The 25,171-nt window shown below is 43.9% G+C and overlaps 2 protein-coding genes across 2 annotated transcripts in view; one reads left to right on the forward strand and one right to left on the reverse strand.

Moving 5' to 3' along the window:
• The window catches only part of LOC139366106 (ectodysplasin-A-like), a 35,284-nt gene extending 33,202 nt beyond the window's left edge, over positions 1–2,082 (reverse strand). Inside the window, exon 1 of the mRNA XM_071103206.1 lies at positions 1,563–2,082. Within this exon, the coding sequence (XP_070959307.1) occupies positions 1,563–1,904 (342 nt within the window). The 5' untranslated portion in view covers positions 1,905–2,082. The remainder of the gene's footprint in view (positions 1–1,562) is intronic.
• Positions 2,083–10,178: 8,096 nt separating this feature from the next.
• Positions 10,179–25,171, forward strand: part of LOC139366599 (transcriptional regulator ATRX-like) — a 96,536-nt gene continuing 81,543 nt past the window's right edge. The window contains 4 exon segments of the mRNA XM_071104282.1: positions 10,179–10,364; positions 16,545–16,648; positions 16,893–17,028; positions 19,143–19,241. Coding sequence (XP_070960383.1) covers positions 16,550–16,648; positions 16,893–17,028; positions 19,143–19,241 — 334 coding nt within the window. The 5' untranslated portion in view covers positions 10,179–10,364; positions 16,545–16,549.

Below are 25,171 nucleotides of genomic sequence, written 5' to 3' on the forward strand. Positions count from 1 at the left end.
TCCTGTTCTACCTCTCCTCCCCTCTCTGTGAGTCAAGGTGTAGTTCAGCAAAGAAGCCATGAACACCTGTTTTTCTTAAAATTCACGGTTTCTGTTAGAGTAGGCTACTCAAAGCTACACAGTTCTGATCAATGACTTCCAGCTCATTCACACACCTCAGTTACCGGAGAACAGACCTGATCAATGACTTCCAGCTCATTCACACAACTCAGTTACCGGAGAACAGACCTGATCAATGACTTCCAGCTCATTCACACACCTCAGTGACCGGAGAACAGACCTGATCAATGACTTCCAGCTCATTCACACACCTCAGTTACCGGAGAACAGACCTGATCAATGACTTCCAGCTCATTCACACACCTCAGTGACCGGAGAACAGACCTGATCAATGACTTCCAGCTCATTCACACAACTCAGTTACCGGAGAACAGACCTGATCAATGACTTCCAGCTCATTCACACACCTCAGTGACAGGAGAACAGACCTGATCAATGACTTCCAGCTCATTCACACACCTCAGTTACCGGAGAACAGACCTGATCAATGACTTCCAGCTCATTCACACACCTCAGTGACAGGAGAACAGACCTGATCAATGACTTCCAGCTCATTCACACACCTCAGTTACCGGAGAACAGACCTGATCAATGACTTCCAGCTCATTCACACACCTCAGTTACCGGAGAACAGACCTGATCAATGACTTCCAGCTCATTCACACAACTCAGTTACCGGAGAACAGACCTGATCAATGACTTCCAGCTCATTCACACACCTCAGTGACAGGAGAACAGACCTGATCAATGACTTCCAGCTCATTCACACACCTCAGTTACCGGAGAACAGACCTGATCAATGACTTCCAGCTCATTCACACAACTCAGTTACCGGAGAACAGACCTGATCAATGACTTCCAGCTCATTCCCACACCTCAGTGACCGGAGAACAGACCTGATCAATGACTTCCAGCTCATTCACACACCTCAGTTACCGGAGAACAGACCTGATCAATGACTTCCAGCTCATTCACACAACTCAGTGACCGGAGAACAGACCTGATCAATGACTTCCAGCTCATTCACACACCTCAGTTACCGGAGAACAGACCTGATCAATGACTTCCAGCTCATTCACACACCTCAGTTACCGGAGAACAGACCTGATCAATGACTTCCAGCTCATTCACACACCTCAGTTACCGGAGAACAGACCTGATCAATGACTTCCAGCTCATTCACACACCTCAGTTACCGGAGAACAGACCTGATCAATGACTTCCAGCTCATTCACACACCTCAGTTACCGGAGAACAGGTTAATAAACAACACAAGTGCATCACTGCATACTTAACCAAACTACGTTTCAGATCTGTAGACTACAGATGACTGGTCTGATCCAGAGCTAGGCCAAAATGATTCAAATGCTCAAATGGAAACGAAATAGGCTCATGACTAAGTATTGTAAATAGAAGCAGTTCTGATGTATCACATGTTTGGGGAGAGAAAGAGTGCATGTGTGGTTGCTATGGATTCTGTACCACTCTTATGTTTTGATTACCTCGTGACCCTGTGCCGGGGCGCCGGGGTCCATCACTCGGTGATCGGAGGGGATCAACGGGTCGGTCACATCCGTTCCACCGAGGGTCAACTTTTCGAACACTCCTCTCCGCTGAGAAATCTCCCGCTTCACTTCGGACCGGAGATCCAGATAGCACAGCAGCGTGATAACGTGCAGAGACAGAGACAAAATAAAGAAGCCGAGGAAAACCACACTGATGTTGCTCACGCTGCTACTTCTTCTGTTGTGGGTTTTGCACGTATTGATGCACGTGCATGAAGACGGTGATCCGGTCAACAACACTTTGTCCGGAAAATCGTCAATCGAACCATCGCATGCCATTATCACACAAAGTGTCAGGGAGTTGCGTTGGTTTATCTAGGCATAATCAGCACGTTGCTTTATCTAGGCATAATCAGCACGTTGGTTCCACCGCTACTCACGAGACTTGATCCTCATGCCAACATAGTAACAACGATACTACAATCTCCGGTCAGTGCAAACTGCACGCGTCTCGCGTAGTGACACAAAAGGTCGGAGTACTGAGGACCACGCCTTCGGAGTATCTGATTGGTTCCCGTTGTGGTTCCCCTTTGTGACTCCGCCCACATGTTATTTGCCGGAAGCTGCCACCAGTCCCGAGACTGAGGCTGATCTGTGATCAGTTTGCCATTTTTCCTACTACCAATGGTTCATGTTTGGCGTTGTGGACAGTGTGAACTGATCCTATAAAGGCAAACGCTAAAGTTAAAGAAACAGGTATGACTCTGGTATCTACAGGACTTTAGCGACATCTGCTGGACAATGGTCTCTCCTGCAACTAATGTGATGTGCATTGATTATGCACTATTTTCATGCTGGAAGCAATATTATCTATCTGATCACCCCAAAATACTTCACCTCCCTCTTCTATATGCTATAAATATTATAGCCCTGCATAGTCCTGACCGTACTCAACATGGGTGACCAACTATTCCTTTTTAGTTGGCCAGGTAGGATCAACCTGATCCAAGCCATATAGCCTAGCGGTTAGAGCATTGGGCCAGTAATAGAAAAGTCACTAGTTTGAATCCCCGAGCCGACAAGGTGAAATGTCGTCCGACGTGCCCGTGAGCAAGGCACTTCAACCTAATTGCTCCAGGATCGCCCTTGATAATGTCAGAGCCTGGCTGTGATCTCACAGGATCGCCGTTGATAATGTCAGAGCAGCGATACAGCGATCCAGTGAGATCACAGCCGGGCTCTGACATTATCAACGGCGATCCAGTGAGATCACAGCCGGTCTCTGATATTATCAACGGCGATCCTGTGAGATCACAGCCAGGCTCTGACATTATCAACGGCGATCCTGTGAGATCACAGCCGGGCTCTGACATTTTCAACGGCGATCCAGTGAGATCACAGACAGGCTCTGACATTATCAACGGCGATCCTGTGAGATCACAGACAGGCTCTGACATTATCAACGGCGATCCTGTGAGATCACAGCCGGGCTCTGACATTATCAACGGCGATCCTGTGAGATCACAGCCAGGCTGGTTATACACTGTACCAGCAGGATAGAACAGCGGCGTCTGGTAAGACGAGGTAAGACAGGATAGAACAGCAGCGTCTGGTAAGACGAGGTAAGACAGGATAGAACAGCAGCGTCTGGTAAGACGAGGTAAGACAGGATAGAACAGCAGCGTCTGGTTAGACGAGGTAAGACAGGATAGAAAAGCAGCGTCTGGTTAGACGAGGTAAGACAGGATAGAACAGCAGCGTCTGGTTAGACGAGGTAAGACAGGATAGAACAGGGGCGTCTGGTTAGACGAGGTAAGACAGGATAGAACAGCAGCGTCTGGTAAGACGAGGTAAGACAGGATAGAACAGCAGCGTCTGGTAAGACGAGGTAAGACAGGATAGAAAAGCAGCGTCTGGTTAGACGAGGTAAGACAGGATAGAACAGTGGCGTCTGGTAAGACGAGGTAAGACAGGATAGAACAGGGGCGTCTGGTTAGACGAGGTAAGACAGGATAGAACAGCAGCGTCTGGTAAGACGAGGTAAGACAGGATAGAACAGCAGCGTCTGGTAAGACGAGGTAAGACAGGATAGAACAGCGGTGTCTGGTAAGACGAGGTAAGACAGGATAGAACAGCCGCGTCTGGTAAGACGAGGTAAGACAGGATAGAACAGCGGCGTCTGGTAAGACGAGGTAAGACAGGATAGAACAGCGGCGTAACGTAACATATTACAGGCCTCTCTCATCTTTTTAAGTGGGAGAACTTGCACAATTGGTGGCTGACTAAATACTTTCTTGCCCCACTGTAAGACAAGGTAAGACGAGGTAAGACAAGGTAAGACAATGTAAGACGAGGTAAGACAAGGTAAGACGAGGTAAGACAAGGTAAGACGAGGTAAGACAAGGTAAGACGAGGTAAGACAGGATAGAACAGCGGCGTCTGGTAAGACGAGGTAAGACAGGATAGAACAGCGGTGTCTGGTAAGACGAGGTAAGACAGGATAGAACAGCCGCGTCTGGTAAGACGAGGTAAGACAGGATAGAACAGCGGCGTCTGGTTAGACGAGGTAAGACAGGATAGAACAGCAGCGTCTGGTAAGACGAGGTAAGACAGGATAGAACAGCAGCGTCTGGTAAGACGAGGTAAGACAGGATAGAACAGCGGTGTCTGGTAAGACGAGGTAAGACAGGATAGAACAGCCGCGTCTGGTAAGACGAGGTAAGACAGGATAGAACAGCGGCGTCTGGTAAGACGAGGTAAGACAGGATAGAACAGCGGCGTAACGTAACATATTACAGGCCTCTCTCATCTTTTTAAGTGGGAGAACTTGCACAATTGGTGGCTGACTAAATACTTTCTTGCCCCACTGTAAGACAAGGTAAGACGAGGTAAGACAAGGTAAGACAATGTAAGACGAGGTAAGACAAGGTAAGACGAGGTAAGACAAGGTAAGACGAGGTAAGACAAGGTAAGACGAGGTAAGACAGGATAGAACAGCGGCGTCTGGTAAGACGAGGTAAGACAGGATAGAACAGCGGTGTCTGGTAAGACGAGGTAAGACAGGATAGAACAGCCGCGTCTGGTAAGACGAGGTAAGACAGGATAGAACAGCGGCGTCTGGTAAGACGAGGTAAGACAGGATAGAACAGCGGCGTCTGGTAAGACGAGGTAAGACAGTATAGAACAGCCGCGTCTGGTAAGACGAGGTAAGACAGGATAGAACAGCGGCGTCTGGTAAGACGAGGTAAGACAGTATAGAACAGCGGCGTAACGTAACATATTACAGGCCTCTCTCATCTTTTTAAGTGGGAGAACTTGCACAATTGGTGGCTGACTAAATACTTTCTTGCCCCACTGTAAGACAAGGTAAGACGAGGTAAGACAAGGTAAGACAAGGTAAGACGAGGTAAGACAAGGTAAGACGAGGTAAGACAAGGTAAGACGAGGTAAGACAAGGTAAGACGAGGTAAGACAAGGTAAGACGAGGTAAGACAAGGGGCGGCGAACCATAATTCCTCTTGATTCCTGCTTACAATCAAAAATTAAAACGAATCACCAGGGATCAATAAAAAAGTGGCCAGATGAAGCAGATGCTAAGCTACAGGACTGTTTTGCTAGCACAGACTGGAATATGTTCTGGGACTCCTCCGATGACATTGAGGAATGCACCACCAAGGCCATTGCCTTCATCAATAAGTGCATCGATGACGTCGTCCCCACAGTAACCATACGTACGTACCCCAACCAGAAGCCATGGATTACAAGCAACTTCCGCACTGAGCTAAAGGCTAGAGCTGCCGCTTTCAAGGAGCGGGACTCTAACCCGGAAGTTGATAAGAAATCCTGTTATGCCCTCCGACGAACCATCAAACAGGCAAAGCACCAACACAGGGCTAAGATCGAATCGTACTACACCGGCACTGACACTCGTCAGATGTGGCAGGGCTTGCAAACCATTACAGACTACAAAGGGAAGCAGAGCCGAGAGCTGCCCAGTGACACGAGCCTACCAGACGAGCTAAACTACTTCTATGCTTGCTTTGTGGCAAATAACACTGAAACATGCATGACAGCACAAGCTGTCCCGGAAGACAGTGTGATCAAGCTCTCCGCAGCCGATGTGAGTAAGACCTTTAAACAGGTCAACATTCACAAGGCCGCAGGGCCAGACAAATTACCAGGACGTGTACTGTGAGTATGTGCTGACCAACTACCAAGTGTCTTCACTGACATTTTCAACCTCTCCCTGTCCGAGTCTGTAATACCAACATGTTTAAAGCAAACCGGCATAGTGCCATGCCTGTGCCCAAGAACACTAAGGTAACCTGCCTAATTGACTACTGACCCGTAGCATTCACATCTGTTGCCATGAAGTGCTTTGAAAGGCTGGTCATGGCTCACATCAACACCATTATCCCAGAAACCCTAGGCCCACTCCAATTTGCATACCGCCCCAACAGATCCACAGATGATGCAATCTATTTTGCATTCCACACTGCCCTTTCACACCTGGACAAAAGGAACACCTATGTGAGAATAGTATTAATTGACTACAGCTCAGCGTTCAACAACATAGTACCCTCAAAGCTCATCAATAAGCTGGGACTTAACACATCCCTCTGCAACTGGATCCTGGACTTCCTGACGGGTCGCCCCAAGGTGGTAAGGGTAGGTGACAACACATCAACCACGCTGATCCTCAACACAGGGGCCCCTCAGGGGTGCATGCTCAGTCCCCTCCTGTACTCCCTGTTCACTCATGACTGCATGGCCAGGCACGACTCCAACACCATCATTAAGTTTGCCAATAACACAACAGTGGTAGGCCTGATCACCGACACCGACAAGACAGCCTATATGGAGGAGCTCAGAGACCTGGCTGTGTGGTGCCAGGACAACAACCTCTCCCTCAACGTAATCAAGACAAAGGATATGATTGTGGACTACAGGAAAAAGATGACCGAGCACGCCCCCATTCTCGACGGGCTGTAGTGGAGCGGGTTGAGATCTTCAAGTTCCTTGGTGTCCACATCACCAACAAACTAACATGGTCCAAGCACCACAAGACAGTCGTGAAGAGGGCACGACAAAACCTATTCCCCCTCAGGAGACTGAAAAGATTTGGCATGGGTCTTCAGATCCTCAAAAGGTTTTACATCTGCCCCATCGAGAGTTTCCTGACCGGTTGCATCACTGCCTGGTATGGCAACTGCTCGGCCTCCGAACGCAAGGCACTACAGAGGGTATTGCAAATGGGCCAGTATATCACTGGGGCCAAGCTTCCTGCCATCCAGGACCTCTATACCAGGCGGTGTCAGAGAAAGACCCATAAAATTGTCAGACTCCAGCCACCCCAGTCATAGACTGTTCTCTCTGCTACCGCACGGCAAGCGGTACCGGAGCACCCAAACTATTTGCATTGCACCTCCATCTCCCTCCCTTTTACGCCACTGCTACTCTCTGTTGTTATCATCTGTGCATAGTCACTTTATTAACTCTACCTACATGTACATATTACCTCAACAGGTGCCACCGCACATTGACTCTGTACCGGTACCCCCTGTATATAGTCTCGCTATTGTTATTTTACTGCTGCTCTTTAATTACTTGTTACTTTTATTTCTGATTGTTATGCCTATTTTTTTAACCTGCATTGTTGGTTAGGGGCTCTTTAAGTAAGCATTTCACTGTAAGGTCTACACCTGTTGTATTCAGCACATGTGACTAATACAATTTGATTTGATTATATACATAGGGCAAAGCATCCTGAGTCTCTGAGGTGCAGGGTTGAGTACCGGGTGGTAGCTGGCTGGTAGCAGGGTCCTGGGATGAGGCAGGCTAGTGGTGACTGTTGAGTCCAGAGAGGGTTCAGGCTCTTCCAGGCATCCCTCAGAATAGTGTGTCCTGGTTTATAACATACTTTTTGTAGGCCTACCCGAGGGGACAGGCTCTGAGTGGGGAAGACGTAGGCCTACCTGAGGGGACAGGCCAGGCTCTGAGTGGGTAAGACTTAGGCCTACCTGAGGGGACAGGCCAGGTTCTGAGTGGGGAAGACGTAGGCCTACCTGAGGGGACAGGCCAGGCTCTGAGTGGGTAAGACTTAGGCCTACCTGAGGGGACAGGCCAGGTTCTGAGTGGGGAAGACGTAGACCTACCTGAGGGGACAGGCCAGGTTCTGAGTGGGGAAGACGTAGACCTACCTGAGGGGACAGGCCAGGCTCTGAGTGGGGAAGACTAACTGTCATAGTTGCATGAAGAAGGTGATGACAAAAGCACAGCGTGGTACGTGGTCATGTTTGTTTATTGACACTAAACACAAAAACAAGCGCCGGACAGGCGGGAGACTCTGGCAGCGCCGGACAGGCGGGAGACTCTGGCAGCGCCGGACAGGCGGGAGACTCTGGCAGCGCCGGACAGGCGGGAGACTCTGGCAGCGCCGGACAGGCGGGAGACTCTGGCAGCGCCGGACAGGCGGGAGACTCTGGCAGCGCCGGACACACTGGGCCGTGGAGGCGCACTGGCAGTCTCGAGCGCAGAGCTGGCCCCACCCGTTCTGGCTGGATGCCAGCTTCCACCCGGCAAATGCGGGACGCTGGCACCAAGCACACCGGCCTGTGAATGCTTGGCCGAGACACAGTGCGCATCACCCCATAGCACGAGGCTTGACCAATCCCATGCTCGCCACGGTAAGCACAGGGATTGGGCTCAGGTCTCCAACCTGACTGCCACCTGTGTGCCACCCCCAAATCTTTTGGGGCTGCCTCTAAGGCTTCCTTGCCAGCCGTGTTCGTGTTGCAAATTCCATTCGCCGGTATCCCTCCTCACACTGTTCCAGAGACTCCCAGGCGGGCTCCGGCACTCTCCCTGGGTCGACCGACCACCTTTCTACCTCCTCCCAGGTTGTCTCATAGTCCAAATAGCGCTGCTCACCTGTCCAGGAGTCCCTTTCACCACGCTGCTTGGTCCTTTGGTGGTGGGTAGTTCTGTACCGGCTGTTAGTGGAAGAAGGTGAGGACCAAAGCACAGCGTGTACGTGTTCATGTTTGTTTATTGACACTGAACACTAAAGATGAACAATAACAACGGTCATAACCAAAACAGTCCTGAAAGGTGAAAAACACTAAACAGAAATCAACTACCCACAAAACCCATGTGGGAAAAAGCTACCTAAGTATGGTTCTCAATCAGAGACAACGATAGACAGCTGCCTCTGATTGAGAACCACACGGCCAAACAACAAAGAAATACAAAACATAGAAAATGAACAGAGAATGCCCACCCTAGTCACACCCTGGCCTAACCAAAATAGAGAATAAAAGCTTATTTTGTGACAAAGCCGTAGGCCTACCTGTCGGGTAGGCTCTGAGTGGGGAAGACGTTAGCCTACCCGAGGGGACAGGCCAGGCTCTGAGTGGGGAAGACGTAGGCCTACCCGAGGGGACAGGCCAGGCTCTGAGTGGAGAAGACGTAGGCCTACCCGAGGGGACAGGCCAGGCTCTGAGTGGAGAAGACGTAGGCCTACCCGAGGGGACAGGCTCTGAGTGGGGAAGACGTAGGCCTACCCGAGGGGACAGGCCAGGCTCTGAGTGGAGAAGACGTAGGCCTACCTGAGGGGACAGGCTCTGAGTGGGGAAGACGTAGGCCTACCCGAGGGGACAGGCCAGGCTCTGAGTGGAGAAGACGTAGGCCTACCCGAGGGGACAGGCTCTGAGTGGGGAATAAGTTTGGCAGCACAATAGACTAGAGTCAACTTTAGAAAGCAATAGAGTTTAGAATCTAGCACAATATAGTTTAGAAAGCAATGGAGTTTAGAATCTAGTACAATAGAGTTTAGAATCTAGTACAATATAGTGTAGAAAGCAATGGAGTTTAGAATCTAGTACAATAGAGTTTAGAATCTAGTACAATATAGTGTAGAAAGCAATGGAGTTTAGAATCTAGTACAATAGAGTGTAGAAAGCAATGGAGTTTAGAATCTAGCACAATATAGTTTAGAAAGCAATGGAATTTAGAATCTAGTACAATAGAGTTTAGAATCTAGCACAATATAGTTTAGAAAGCAATGGAGTTTAGAATCAAGTACAATATAGAGTAGAAAGCAATAGAGTTTAGAATCTAGTACAATAGTTTAGAATCTAGTACAATATAGTTTAGAAAGCAATATAGTTTAGAATCTAGTACAATATAGTTTAGAAAGCAATATAGTTTAGAATCTAGTACAATATAGTTTAGAATCTAGTACATATAGTTTAGAATCTAGTACAATATAGTGTAGAATTCAAGACTGAGACCAGAATGCAGCCTGCATCTACGGGAGGCTCAGAATATCAGAGCAAAATAGTGTGTACCGGTATGCATGTGGCATTTCCATTGTAGAATGTGTACAGTGTGGTGCCTGCCTCTGTGTGTATTATTCATGAATGAATAACAAATAAAACCAGATCAAAGAGGTGGGACACACACAAAAAATCGCCAGTAGATATTAAGAGATTTCTGTACGCACTATATTCTAAGCCTATGGGAACGCTCAAAAGGTTTTGGCCAATCGGAAAGCCAGAATTTCCTGACTCATCAACCAATAGGATAGCAGATACGATTTGCGCTAGATGCGCCATTTTAGCGCGTCTCCAGCCATCCGGTATGATGGCGACTGTGCTTTGTCTCCAGTGAACAGGGTTGCATCAATAGTCGATATATATTTTTCTTCTCTCTAAAATTAACAGTGTTTTATCTCCGGGACGACGTGCCAAGAACTACACGTGTCTCAGTCGTTCAAGAAATGACTACAGAGTACAGAAGGTATGCGTAATATTCGGCTTTTTTCCTAAAAAGCAGTTCCTGATGTTGGCGGGTTTGCATTGAAACACTGTGCTAGGCTAGTTAGCTGTCTAGCTATGTAACGGTGTTACGCAGCGGAGCCGGTACGTTTTCTCCAACGCAGCAATGTAGTTAGCTTACAGTATGAAAAACTGAGGTATTTTATACCCTATCTATCTATATATCTAACTATCCACTATTAGTGAGTATTTTCGAAATGGTAAATGTTGCATCACAAAACAATTGTGCGCGTACAATTCCACCTATGTTGTCTTTGAAATGCATCAGCTAGTCGCAGTTTACTTGCTAACTAGCATGCTAACTAATGTGAGATGTTACATTTCATTCTAGGGGGGAGGGGGATAAACGGATGCATGCATTTCGGTGCATGCCTCTGAATGCACTGGACCATGCCTGCACTGGGATTGCAGGGTTGCCCGGGGAACATATTGTCTGAAATCTTGACATGCTGCAGTGATGTCTGTTTTGTTTGATCTCATAACTTTGTCTGGTTGACTTAGCTATTTAGCCATCTTGTATGTGCACTAACCCGTTTTCTAGTTAGTTAGCCTTTGATGGGATGAGGCCCGGGTATTTGTAGACCGTTTCTCTCCCAGTTGGCCTTCATGTACTCTGTGCATGCCAGATAGCCTCCCTGGAAGCGCAGACAGGAAACCGAAACATTAGAGAGATGAGCAACAGAACCGCTTCACGCCTATAACGACGCAAAATGGCAATGAATTATCCGAGTTAGCTAAATGCTAACTAGAGCTAGCGCTCTGGTCTTTTTTTCTCTTTACAACGAGCTGTTGTAAATGAATTTTACAAAGTTAAGTAGCGATCTAGCAAGCTAACGTTTGTTAGGTTATTTATAACATGAATAGTAAAAAAACGGACCGTAATGTTTGGTTGCTAGATAACCATGTAACTAGCCTCTTCCCTCCGCGGGAGGCTGAAAAGATTTGGCATGGGCCCTCAGATCCTCAAAGTTATACAGCTGCACCATCTTGACTGGCTGCATCACTGCTTGGTATGGAAACTGTTTGGGAAGACGCTACAGAGTGTGATGCTTAAAGCCCAGTACTTCACTGGGGCTGTGCTCCCTGCCATCTAAGACCTGTATTCCAGGCAGTGTCAGAGGAAGGCCCTAAAAAAGGGCCAGACTCCAGCCACCCTAGTAATAGACTGTCCTCTCTGCTACCGCACGGCAAACCGTTACCGATGCACCAAGTCTGGAACCAACAGGAACCTGAACAGCTTCAACCCCCAAAAGCCATAAGACTGCTAAATAGTTAAACAAATAGCTACCCAGACTATCTGCATTGACCCTTTTTGTACTAACGTTTTACTCATCACAAATGCTACTTTTACTGTTTCTGTCACTTTAATCCTAGTTATTTGTACATGCAGCGCTTTCAGAAAGCATTCAGACCCCTCCACTGTTTCTACATTGTTACGTTACAGCCTTATTCTAAAATGGATTCAATTGTTTTTTTCATCAATCTACACACAATACCCCATAATGACATCACAATACCCTATGACATCACAATACCCAATAATGATAAAGGAAAAACAGGTTTTTAGAAATGTTAGCAAATGTATAAAAATAAAAAAAACAGACATTTACATAATTGTTCAGACCCTTTACTCAGTACTTTGTTATAGCACCTTTGGCAGCGATTACAGCCTCAAGTCTTCTTGGGTATGACACTACAAGCTTGGCTCATCTGTATTTGCGGAGTTTCTCCCGTTCCTCTCAAGCTCTGTCAGGATGGATGGGGAGCGTCACTGCACAGCTATTTTCAGGTCTCCAGAGATGTTAGACCAGGTTCAGGCCCGGGCTCTGACTGGGCCACTCAAGGACATTCGGAGACTTGTCCCAAAGCCACTCCTGCGTTGTCTTGGCTGTGTGTTTAGGGTCATTGGAAGGTGAACCTTTGCCCCAGTCTGAGGTCCTGAGTGCTCTGGAGCAGGTTTTCATCAAGGATCGCTCTACTTTGTTCTGTTCATAATTTCCTCGGTCCTGACTAGTCTCCCAGTCCCTGCTTCTGAAAAACATCCCCACGACATGATGCTGCCACCACCATGCTTCACTGTGGTGGTAGTGCCAGGTTTCCTCCAGAAGTGACACTTGGCATTCAGGCCAAAGGATTCAATCTTGGTTTCATCAGACCAGAGCGTCATGGTCTGAGAGTCCTTTAGGTGCCTTTTTGACAAACTCGAAGAGGGCTGTCATGTGCCTTTGTCTGAGGAGTTGGTTCCTTCTGGCCATTCTACCATAAAGGCTTGATTGGTGGTGGTGCTGCAGAGATGGTTGTCCTTCGGGCAGATTCTCCTATCTCCACAGAGAATCTCTGGAGCTCTGTCAGTTACCATTGGGTTCTTGGTCGCCTCCCTGACCAAGGCACATCTCCTCCTATTGATCAGTTTGGCCGGGTGTCCAGCTCTAGGAAGAGTCTTGGTGATTCCATTTAATGATGGAGGCCACTGTGTTCTTGGGACCTTAAATGCTACAAAGTGTTTTGGTACCCTTCCCCAGATTTGTACCTTGACGCAATCCTGTCTGAGCTCGACGGATAATTCCTTCGACCTTTTGGTTTGGTTTTAGACAGGTGTGTGCCTTTTCCAAATCATGTCCAATCAATGGAATTCATCACAGGTGGACTCCCATCAAGTTGTAGAAACATCTCAAGGATGATCAATGGAAACAGGATGCACCTGAGCTCAATTTCAAGTCTCATAGCAAAGGGACTGAATAATTAAGTAAAGGTATTTCAGTTTTTTAAATGTCTGAACCTGTTTTTGCTTTGTCATTATGGGGTATTCTGTGTAGATGAGGGGGGAAAAGCATGCTTGTTCAATGAACCATAAACAATTAATGAACGTGCACACGTGGAACGGTCGATAAGACGGTAGGCAATTAAGGTCACAGTTATGAAAACTTAGGACACTGAAGAGGCCTTTCTACTGACTCTGTAAAACACCAAAAGAAAGATGCCTAGTGGTTAGAGTGTTGGACTAGTAACCGGAAGGTTGCAAGTTCAAACCCCGAGCTGACAAGGTACAAATCTGTCGTTCTGCCCCTGAACAAGGCAGTTAACCCACTGTTCCCAGGCCGTCATTGAAAATAAGAATGTGTTCTTAACTGACTTGCCTAGTTAAATAAAGGTAAAATAAAAAAAAAAGGCATGAGGACTGCAGATGTGGTCAGGGCAATAAATTGCAATGTCCGTACTGTGAGACGCCTAAGACAGCGCTACAGGGAGACAGCTGATCGTCCTCACAGAGGCAGACCACATTTAACAACACCTGCACAGGATCGGTACATCCAAACATCACACCTGTGGGACAGGTATAGGATGGCAACAGCAACTGCCCGAGTTTGACCAGGAACGCACAATCCCTCCATCAGTGCTCAGACTGTCCACAATAGGCTGAGAGAGGCTGGACTAAGGGCTTGTAGGCCTGTTGTAAGGCAGGTCCTCACCAGACATCACCGGCAACAACGTCGCCTATGGGCACAAACCCACCGCTGCTGGAACAGACAGGACTGGCAAAAAGTGCTCTTTTCTGATTAGTCGCGGTTTTGTCTCACCAGGGGTGATGGTCGGATTTGCGTTTATTGTCGAAGGAATGAGCATTACACCGAGGCCTGTACTCTGGAGCGGGATCGATTTGGAGGTGGAGGGTCTGCCATGGTCTGGGGTGGTGTGTCATGGTCTGGGGTGGTGTGTCACAGCATCATCGGACTGAGCTTGTTGTTATTGCAGGCAATCTCAACGCTGTGCGTTACAGGGAAGACATCCTCCTCCCTCATATGGTACCCTTCCTGCAGGCTCATCCTGACATGACCCTCCAGCATGACAATGCCACCAGCCATACTGCTCGTTCTGTGTGTGATTTCCTGCAAGACAGGAATGTCAGTGTTCTGCCATGGCCAGAGATGAGTCCGGATCTCAATCCCATTGAGCACGTCTGGGACCTGTTGGATTGGAGGGTGAGGGCTAGGGCCATTCCCCCCCCAGAAATGTCCGGGAACTTGCAGGTGCCTTGGTGGAAGACTGGGGTAACATCTCACAGCAAGAATTGGCAAATCTGGTGCCGTAAATGAGGAGATGCAATGCAGTACATTGTATCTGGTGTGGCCACCAGCTGCATTGACTGTTACTTTTGATTTTGACTCCCCCTTTGTTCAGGGACATATTCATTTTCTGTTAGTCACATGTCTGTGGAACTTGTTTAGTTTACGTCTCAGTTGTTGAATCTTGTTATGTTCATACAAATATTTACACATGTTAAGTTTGCCTAAAATAAACACAGTTGACAGTGAGAGGGCGTTTTTTCTTTTTTTGCAGAGTTTATCTAGATTTGCATCTGAAACCCTATTCCCTTTCTAGTGCACTACATTTGACTAGGGCCCATGCAGAATAGGGTGGCATTTGGAACAGATTTTCGGAATGAAACAGACTCCTCATGTTGATCAGTAATGTCCTATACAATGTGACGCCGTCCTGTACGGCGTGAATGAAACACTCATCATGTTGATCAATAATGTCTTAGATCCAGATCAGGCTGTTGAGCTTCAGGCTTTTTTTGGGGGGCTTCTGAATGTTCTTGGAGGTTAACTTTTTAAGGAAAAAACCTGTAACCTGATACTAATTTAATCCTCTGCCCCCTGAGCTGAACTCAGACACTCTAGACTAGAGGCCGACCAATTAATCGGAATGGCCGATTTAATTAGGGCCGATTTCAAGTTTTCATAACAATCGGAAATCGGTATTTTTGGGCGCCTATTTTTTATTTTTTTATACCATTTATTTAACTAAGCAAGTCAGTTAAGAACACATTCTTATTTTCAATAACGGCCTAGGAACGGTGGGTTAACTGACTTGTTCAGGGGCAGAGCGACAGATTTTCACCGTGTCAACTCGGGGGATCCAATCTTGCAACCTTACAGTTAACTAGTCCTTCCTCCACAAGGAGACTGCCTGTTACGCAAATACAGCACTTTTACTTTCTTCTCCAACACTGTTTTTGCATTATTTAAATCAAATTGAACATTTTTCATTATTTACTTGAGGCTAAATTTATTTTATTGATGTATTATATTAAGTTAAGTGTTCATTCAGTATTGTTGTAATTGTCATTATTACAAATACATTTCTTTTTAAATCGGCTGATTTAATCGGTATCAGCTTCTTTGGTCCTTCAGTAATTGGTATCGGCGTTGAACAATCATAATCGGTCAACCTCTATTCTAGACACCCATTCCAAATGGGAACTACAAATGTGGCTCATGCGCACAGGGCAATAGCACTATTAAACAGCCTTCAGATGCCCACATACAGGTCGAAAAGTCCCTGTTAGATTACTACCTTGGTCTTCGTGATAACTCTGTCTCATCACCTGTTCTTGTGGAAAAGCCAACGTAGGACAAACGAAAAGACAACTAAAACAACGCATAGCTGAACACCGCAGCTCAATCAGGTGTAAGAACATTGACTATCCAATAGCAGCCCACTTCGTTGAAGCTAACCATCCTATCACCTCCCCTCAAACACACCGGCATGGAGCATGTTGCTCCACCAAGTAGAGGAGGTGACATCGAGATCCTACAACTACAAAGGGAGTCTTACTGGATATCCTGTCTAAAAAAACATTGACCCCTAGTGGTCTGAATATTGACTTTGATCTCAGGCCCTTCTTATGAACAAGTAAATAAATATAAATGGATATTCTTTCTACAGTTGATCAGCGTACAGCAAATATGTTTCCCCTGTTGATGATGCTTCTTATGCTTTAACCAAAGGATGTAATGAAATGGGAAACAGTGAAAGTCAAGGAAAGAATGTATGTTGTTGCTAATATTATGTAAAATTATTAAATGATGTTTCCATATGACAACAATAGTCTAATATATTTAATATGCCATAAACTTATTTTTCAATCCATTCTAATTAACTGAATCATTATGACACACCCCTCGCTATTGTCATTGGTTGCACTAATTGCACTGCTTGTCGACATGTCATGAATACTTGAACCAGGTTATCACCCTGAAGAAGGCACAGTGATGCCGAAACGGTGGTGATTTACCCAATAAATGACTGGGAGATAATATGTATAATTTCAGACCTAATAATGGCTTGTTGTTGGCAGGTAAAATGAGTAAGGCCTCAGCTGAATCTACAGACCAAGTGATGGAGGAGGAAGTAGGTCAGCTTCCGATTACAGACCAGATGGAGGAGGAGGAGGAGGAGGAGGTAGGTCAACATCAGATGGTCTTTATGTCCCCTGCTTACTTTTTCAAATGTATCCACCTGGGCACAAACATTGTTTTACCAAAAACAGTAGTGCACTAGATGGGGAATTGGGTGCCATTTGGTGAACAGCCGGACTGTAGCTTCTGTGGCAGACAACAGGACACTACGATCACTCTGGGGCTATTCTCATGCTTTTTCCTCTTGGATGTTTTTTAATAGACTGTCATGCCTGTTTATTCCTCAGGCTGGGAGCTCAACAGAGACTGAGAGACCCTCCTCTTCTCACACCAAGAGGAAGCCTTCTGTTTCAGCCAAGCAAGTTGGAGGGAATGAGTCAGACACCTCGGACGAGAGTGGGCAGGACGATGGCGCCTCAGATGGTAAGGTCTACCACTAGACCTGGGGCCAGCACGGGTTTTAGTGCTTCTTTATATCATTGTGGAGCCAAAAGGTGCATTTCCACACTTTGTGGATAATTATGTGTTTGTTGGTCTGTTCTGAGTTGATGTTTAAGGGTAAGTAGTGTAGGGAGGGAAGTAGTGTAGTATAGGGCACCATAGGGCTCTGGCTCTGGTCTAAAGTAGTGCACTATATAGGTCTGTACCACCCAGCCACCTGTTGTTTCTGTTTGTTAGACTTTCATTTCTGTCTTCCTATAGAAAGGGGAGGGGGAGGGGGGGTGTGTTTCTCTGGTTGTGGGAGGAGCATAATGTCTACTTCCACCATTTATCTCATCTGACCCTCATTCAGTGCCCTTCCCCTTTTCCACATTTTTACGTTACAGCCTTATTCTAAAACGGATTAAATAGTTTTCCCCCTCATCAATCCACACACACTACCCCACAATGACATCACAATACCCCACAATGACATCACAATGACATCACACTACCCCATAATGACATCACACTACCCCATAATGACATCACACTACCCCATAATGACATCACACTACCCCATAATGACATCACACTACCCCAGTATGACATCACACTACCCCAGTATCCAGTATGACATCACACTACCCCAGTATGACATCACACTACCCCAATATGACATCACACTACCCCAGTATGACATCACACTACCTACCCCAGTATGACATCACACTACCTACCCCAGTATGACATCACACTACCTACCCCAGTATGACAAAGCAAAAACGTTTATTTAGATCTGTTTTCAAATGTCTTAAATAAAAAACATATCTCTCTGTATTCAGACCCTTTGCTATGAGACTCGAAATTGAGTTCAGGTGGATCCTGTTTCCATTGATCATCCTTGAGATGTTTCTACAACTTGATTGGAGTCCACCTTTTGGTAAATTCAATTGATTGGACATGATTTAGAAAGGCACACACCTGTCTATATAAGGTCACACAGTTGACAGTGCATGTCAGAGCAAAAACGAAACCACGAGGTCAAAGGAATTGTCCGTATGGCTCCGAGTTCCAGAGCTCCTCTGTGGAGATGGGAGAACGTTCCAGAAGGACAACCATCTCTGCAGCACTTCACCAATCAGGCCTTTATGGTAGAGTGGCCAGACGGAAGCCACTCCTCCGTAAAGGTACATGACAGCCCGCTTGGAGTTTGCCAAAAGGCACCTAAAGGACTCAGACCATGAGAAATAAGAATTTCTTGTCTAATGAAACCAAGATTGGCATTCAGGTCAAAGAGTTCAATCTTCATGTCTGGAGGAAACCTGACCTCATTCCTATGGTGAAGCATGTTGGTGGCAGCATCATGCTCTGGGACTGGGAAACTAGTCAGGATCGAGGGAAAGATGAACAGAGCAAGGTACAGAGCGATCCTTAATAAAAATCTGCTCCATAGCGCTCAGGACCCCCGAGTGGTGCGAAGGTTGACCTTTCAACAGGACAATGACCCTAAGCACACAGCCAAGACAACGCAGGAGTGGCTTCAGGACAAGTCTCTGAATGTCCTTGAGTGGCCCAGTCAGAGCCCGGGCTTGAACCTGGTCTCTGGAGAGACCTGAAAATAGCTGTGCAGCAACACTCCCCATCCAACCTGACAGAGCTTGAGAGGATCTGCAGAGAAGAATGGGAGAAACTCCCCAAATACAGATATGCCAAGCTTGTAGCACCATACCCAAGAAGACTGGAGGCTGTAATCACTGCCAAAGGTGCTTCAACAAAGTGCTGAGTAACGGGTCTGAATACTTATGGAAATGTGAAATTTCAGGTTTTAATCTTTAATACGTTTCTAATCTGCTTTGTCATTATGGGGTATTGTGTGCAAATTGAGGAGGGAAAAACAATGTAATCCATTTTAGAATAAGGCTGTAATGTAACAAAATATGGAAAAAGTCACGGGGTCTGAATACCTTCCGAAATGCACTGTATATTATGAGGACATTTAGTAAGGTTTTTTCTGGGAGTATGAAGCTCCCTCGTTAGGTTCCCCTAGACCACATTACTGTTCTCCAGCCGAACTAAAGCATGCTGACACCCTACTTTCCTGTCCTCTCTTTCAGGGATGTTGGTTGTGCGGCCTCCTGCTGGGACTGACAACAAGGAGGACAAGAGCAGAGGAGCCATGAAGCTCCGAGTGGACCTCTCACGGAGAAAGACAGGTTAGTCTCCTCACTATATACCACACTGCTACCAACCAGGGGATAGTCGGAGAAGCCCCCAAGGTTTTGACCAGAATGGGTGTTCCTACAGCCTAATAATCACAACTGCTGCCAGTTTAATGAAATCAAACCTTTTGGGATTGATATTTGTGTTTTATTAGGGATCCCCTTTAACTGCTCTTCCTGGGGTCCAAACACATTAAGGCAGTTAGATCACCTAAAACAACAGACTCACGCATCACCTAAAACAGCGGGCTCACGCATCACCTAAAACAACAGGTAGGTCACCTAAAACAGCAGACTCACGCATCACCTAAAACAGCAGGTAGGTCACCTAAAACAGCAGACTCGCGCGTCACCTAAAACAGCAGACTCGCGCGTCACCTAAAACAGCAGACTCGCGCGTCACCTAAAACAGCAGGTAGGTCACCTAAAACAGCAGACTCGCGCGTCACCTAAAACAGCAGACTCGCGCGTCACCTAAAACAGCAGACTCGCGCGTCACCTAAAACAGCAGACTCGCGCGTCACCTAAAACAGCAGACTCGCGCGTCACCTAAAACAACAGAAATAACAGTACATGGTTGCATCACTGCCTGGTATGGCAACTGCTCGGCTTCCAACCGCAGAGCACTACAGAGGGTAGGACCAACGGCCCAGTACATCACTGGGTCCAAGGCACTACAGAGGGTAGGACCAACGGCCCAGTACATCACTGGGTCCAAGGCACTACAGAGGGTAGGACCAACGGCCCAGTACATCACTGGGTCCAAGGCACTACAGAGGGTAGGACCAACGGCCCAGTACATCACTGGGTCCAAGGCACTACAGAGGGTAGGACCAACGGCCCAGTGCATCACTGGGTCCAAGGCACTACAGAGGGTCGTACCAACGGCCCAGTACATCACTGGGTCCAAGGCACTACAGAGGGTAGGACCAACGGCCCAGTGCATCACTGGGTCCAAGGCACTACAGAGGGTAGGACCAACGGCCCAGTGCATCACTGGGTCCAAGGCACTACAGAGGGTCGTACCAACGGCCCAGTACATCACTGGGTCCAAGGCACTACAGAGGGTAGGACCAACGGCCCAGTGCATCACTGGGTCCAAGGCACTACAGAGGGTAGGACCAACGGCCCAGTGCATCACTGGGTCCAAGGCACTACAGAGGGTAGGACCAACGGCCCAGTGCATCACTGGGTCCAAGGCACTACAGAGGGTAGGACCAACGGACCAGTACATCACTGTGTCCAAGCTTCCTGCCATCCAGGACCTCACTACCAGGTGGTGTCAGAGGAAGACCCTACAAATTGTCAGACTCCAGCCACCCTAGTCATAGACTGTTCTCTCTGCTACCGCATGGCAAGCGATACCGGAGTTCCAAGTCTAGGTCCAAGAGGCTTCTGAACAGCTTCTACCCCCAAGCCATAAGACTGTTGAACAGCTAATCAAATAGCTCCCCAGACTACTTGCATTGCCTTGTTGGTAAGGGCTCATTAGCATTTCATTGTTTGTCTAAACCTTTTTATGACGCATGTGACAAATACTATTTTATTTTAAGTTTCTAGCTAGTGTCCAGGGTTACTAGTTTCCCAAGTTTACTTTTATAAAAAAAAAAACAGTTGGAAGCCCCATTTTTGTTAAACCGTTGGCCTACCTAATCCGGCTGATTTAGGTCCCTTGTCCAAATGTAATTTTTTAAGTTCCACTCAAACTGATGGGCTGTGTCATTGCTGAGTAACGTTGCCAGTCTCCTTATTGGGGAGTACACTACTGAATACAGTTAATTTATATTCTAGCCTGGCTGTTAGTGAGTTTAGTTTCTAACAGTCAGGGTTTTTATCTAGATTTGCATCCCAAATGGCACCCTTTTCCCTTTACAGTGCACTACATTTGACTCCTTTAAATAAAGGTTAAAAAAAAAAATACATGCAGGATAGGGTGGCATTTGGTACAGATCTTCAGAATGAAACGGACTCCTCATGTTGATCAGTAATGTTCTTACATGATGTCATCCTGTACAACGTGAATGAAACACACATGTTAAAGGTAATTATGATGCAACTAGAGGTCGACCGATTCACCGGAATGGCCGAATTAATTAGGGCCGATTTCAAGTTTTCATAACAAATCGGAAATCGGTATTTTTGCACACCGATTTGGCCGAATAATTAAAAAAATATATTTTATTTAACTAGGCAAGTCAGTCAATTACTTCCTAGGAACGGTGGGTTAACTGCCTGTTCAGGGGCAGAACGACAGATTTTTACCTTGTCAGCTCAGGGATTCAATCTTGCAACCTTAGTTAACTCTAACCACCTGCCTCTCGTTGCACTCCACAAGGAGACTGCCTGTTACGCGAATGCAGTTAAAACACCTAATTTGCCAGAATTTTACGTAATTATGACATAACATTGAAGGTTGTGCAACACAGGAATATTTAGACTGAAAGTATTTTCACTGAAAGAATAAACGTCTTGTTTTCGAGATGATAGTTTCAGGATTCGACCATATTAATGACCTAAGGCTCGTATTTCTGTGTGTTATTATGTTATAATTAAGTCTATGATTTGATAGAGCAGTCTGACTGAGTGGTGGTAGGCACCAGCAGGCTCATAAGCATTCATTCAAACACCACTTTGCTTCAAGCATTGCGCTGTTTAGGACTTCAAGCCTATCAACTCCCGAGATTAGGCTGGTGTAACGGCTAGCTAGTTAGCGGGGTGCGTGCTAATAGCGTTTCAAACGTCACTCGCTCTGAGCCTTGGAGTAGTCGTTCCCCTTGCTCTGCATGGGTAACGCTGCTTCGAGGGTGGCTGTTGTGTTGCTGGTTCGAGCCCAGGTAGGAGCGAGGAGAGGGACGGAAGCTACACTGTTACACTGGCAATACTGAAGTGCGTATAAGAACCATAGTCAAGGTTAATGAAATACAAAGGAAACTCACTCTACATCCTTAGATGAAGTTGTTTACAGGAAACTCACTCTACATCCTTAGATGAAGTTGTTTACAGGAAACTCACTCTACATCCGTAGATGAAGTTGTTTACAGGAAACTCACTCTACATCCGTAGATGACGTTGTTTACAGAAAACTCACTCTACATCCGTAGATGAAGTTGTTTACAGGAAACTCACTCTACATCCTTAGATGAAGTTGTTTACAGGAAACTCACTCTACATCCTTAGATTACGTTGTTTACAGGAAACTCACTCTACATCCTTAGATGAAGTTGTTTACAGGAAACTCACTCTACACCCTTAGATGAAGTTGTTTACAGGAAACTCACTCTACATCCTTAGATGAAGTTGTTTACAGGAAACTCACTCTACATCCTTAGATGAAGTTGTTTACAAGAAACTCACTCTACATCCTTAGATGAAGTTGTTTACAAGAAACTCACTCTACATCCGTAGATGAAGTTGCGTGGAAAAAGGATATAATATAATAGTCTAGAATGATATAATATAATAGTCAGGAATGATATAATAGTCTAGAATGATATAATATAATAGTCAGGAATGATATAATATAATAGTGTAGAATGATATAATAGTCTAGAATGATATAATATAATAGTGTAGAATGATATAATAGTCTAGAATGATATAATATAATAGTCAGGAATGATATAATATAATAGTGTAGAATGATATAATATAATAGTCAGGAATGATATAATATAATAGTGTAGAATGATATAATATAATAGTGTAGAATGATATAATATAATAGTCAGGAATGATATAATATAATAGTGTAGAATGATATAATATAATAGTGTAGAATGATATAATATAATAGTCAGGAATGATATAATATAATAGTGTAGAATGATATAATATAATAGTGTAGAATGATATAATATAATAGTCTAGAATGATATAATATAATAGTCTAGAATGATATAATATAATAGTCAGGAATGATATAATATAATAGTGTAGAATGATATAATATAATAGTCTAGAATGATATAATATAATAGTGTAGAATGATATAATATAATAGTCAGGAATGATATAATATAATAGTGTAGAATGATATAATATAATAGTGTAGAATGATATAATATAATAGTGTAGAATGATATAATATAATAGTGTAGAATGATATAATATAATAGTCTAGAATGATATAATATAATAGTGTAAAATGATATAATATAATAGTGTAGAATGATATAATATAATAGTCAGGAATGATATAATATAATAGTGTAGAATGATATAATAGTCTAGAATGATATAATATAATAGTGTAGAATGATATAATATAATAGTCTAGAATGATATAATATAATAGTGTAGAATGATATAATATAATAGTCAGGAATGATATAATAGTCTAGAATGATATAATATAATAGTGTAGAATGATATAATAGTCTAGAATGATATAATATAATAGTGTAGAATGATATAATATAATAGTGTAGAATGATATAATATAATAGTCTAGAATGATATAATATAATAGTCTAGAATGATATAATATAATAGTCTAGAATGATATAATATAATAGTCTAGAATGATATAATATAATAGTCTAGAATGATATAATATAATAGTCTAGAATGATATAATATAATAGTCAGGAATGATATAATATAATAGTCAGGAATGATATAATATAAGAGTGTAGAATGATATAATATAGTAGTCTAGAATGATATAATATAATAGTCTAGAATGATATAATATAATAGTCTAGAATGATATAATATAATAGTGTAGAATGATATAATATAATAGTCAGGAATGATATAATATAATAGTGTAGAATGATATAATATAATAGTGTAGAATGATATAATATAATAGTGTAGAATGATATAATATAATAGTCTAGAATGATATAATATAATAGTCTAGAATGATATAATATAATAGTCAGGAATGATATAATATAATAGTCTAGAATGATATAATATAATAGTCTAGAATGATATAATATAATAGTGTAGAATTATATAATATAATAGTATAGAATGATATAATAGTCTAGAATGATATAATATAATAGTCTAGAATGATATAATATAATAGTCTAGAATGATATAATATAATAGTCAGGAATGATATAATATAATAGTCTAGAATGATATAATATAATAGTCTAGAATGATATAATATAATAGTCTAGAATGATATAATATAATAGTCTAGAATGATATAATATAATAGTCTAGAATGATATAATATAATAGTCAGGAATGATATAATATAATAGTCTAGAATGATATAATATAATAGTCTAGAATGATATAATATAATAGTGTAGAATGATATAATATAATAGTGTAGAATGATATAATATAATAGTGTAGAATTATATAATATAATAGTGTAGAATGATATAATATAATAGTGTAGAATTATATAATATAATAGTGTAGAATGATATAATATAATAGTCTAGAATGATATAATATAATAGTCTAGAATGATATAATATAATAGTCAGGAATGATATAATATAATAGTCAGGAATGATATAATATAATAGTCTAGAATTATATAATATAATAGTCTAGAATGATATAATATAATAGTGTAGAATGATATAATAGTCTAGAATGATATAATATAATAGTGTAGAATGATATAATAGTCTAGAATGATATAATATAATAGTCTAGAATGATATAATATAATAGTCAGGAATGATATAATAGTCTAGAATGATATAATATAATAGTGTAGAATGATTCGCAAGGAAGGTGGATCCTTTTGAATATGAAAGTGGATGAAAAAGAGATGTGGCTAATTCATCTACATGGTCCAAATCAGGATGATCCACACTTCTTCGAAAATATTTATACATTTAATCAAAGTTTGCAGGAGGACAACTTAGTTAAAAATAAGACAAAATAATTTATCTGAATTTTTCCAGTATAATAGAGGTTCAGCAAATCCCCTTATTGTTTGGGAT

This window comes from Oncorhynchus clarkii, chromosome 14 (assembly GCF_045791955.1).
Source record: "Oncorhynchus clarkii lewisi isolate Uvic-CL-2024 chromosome 14, UVic_Ocla_1.0, whole genome shotgun sequence".
NCBI classification, from domain to species: Eukaryota; Metazoa; Chordata; class Actinopteri; order Salmoniformes; family Salmonidae; genus Oncorhynchus; species Oncorhynchus clarkii.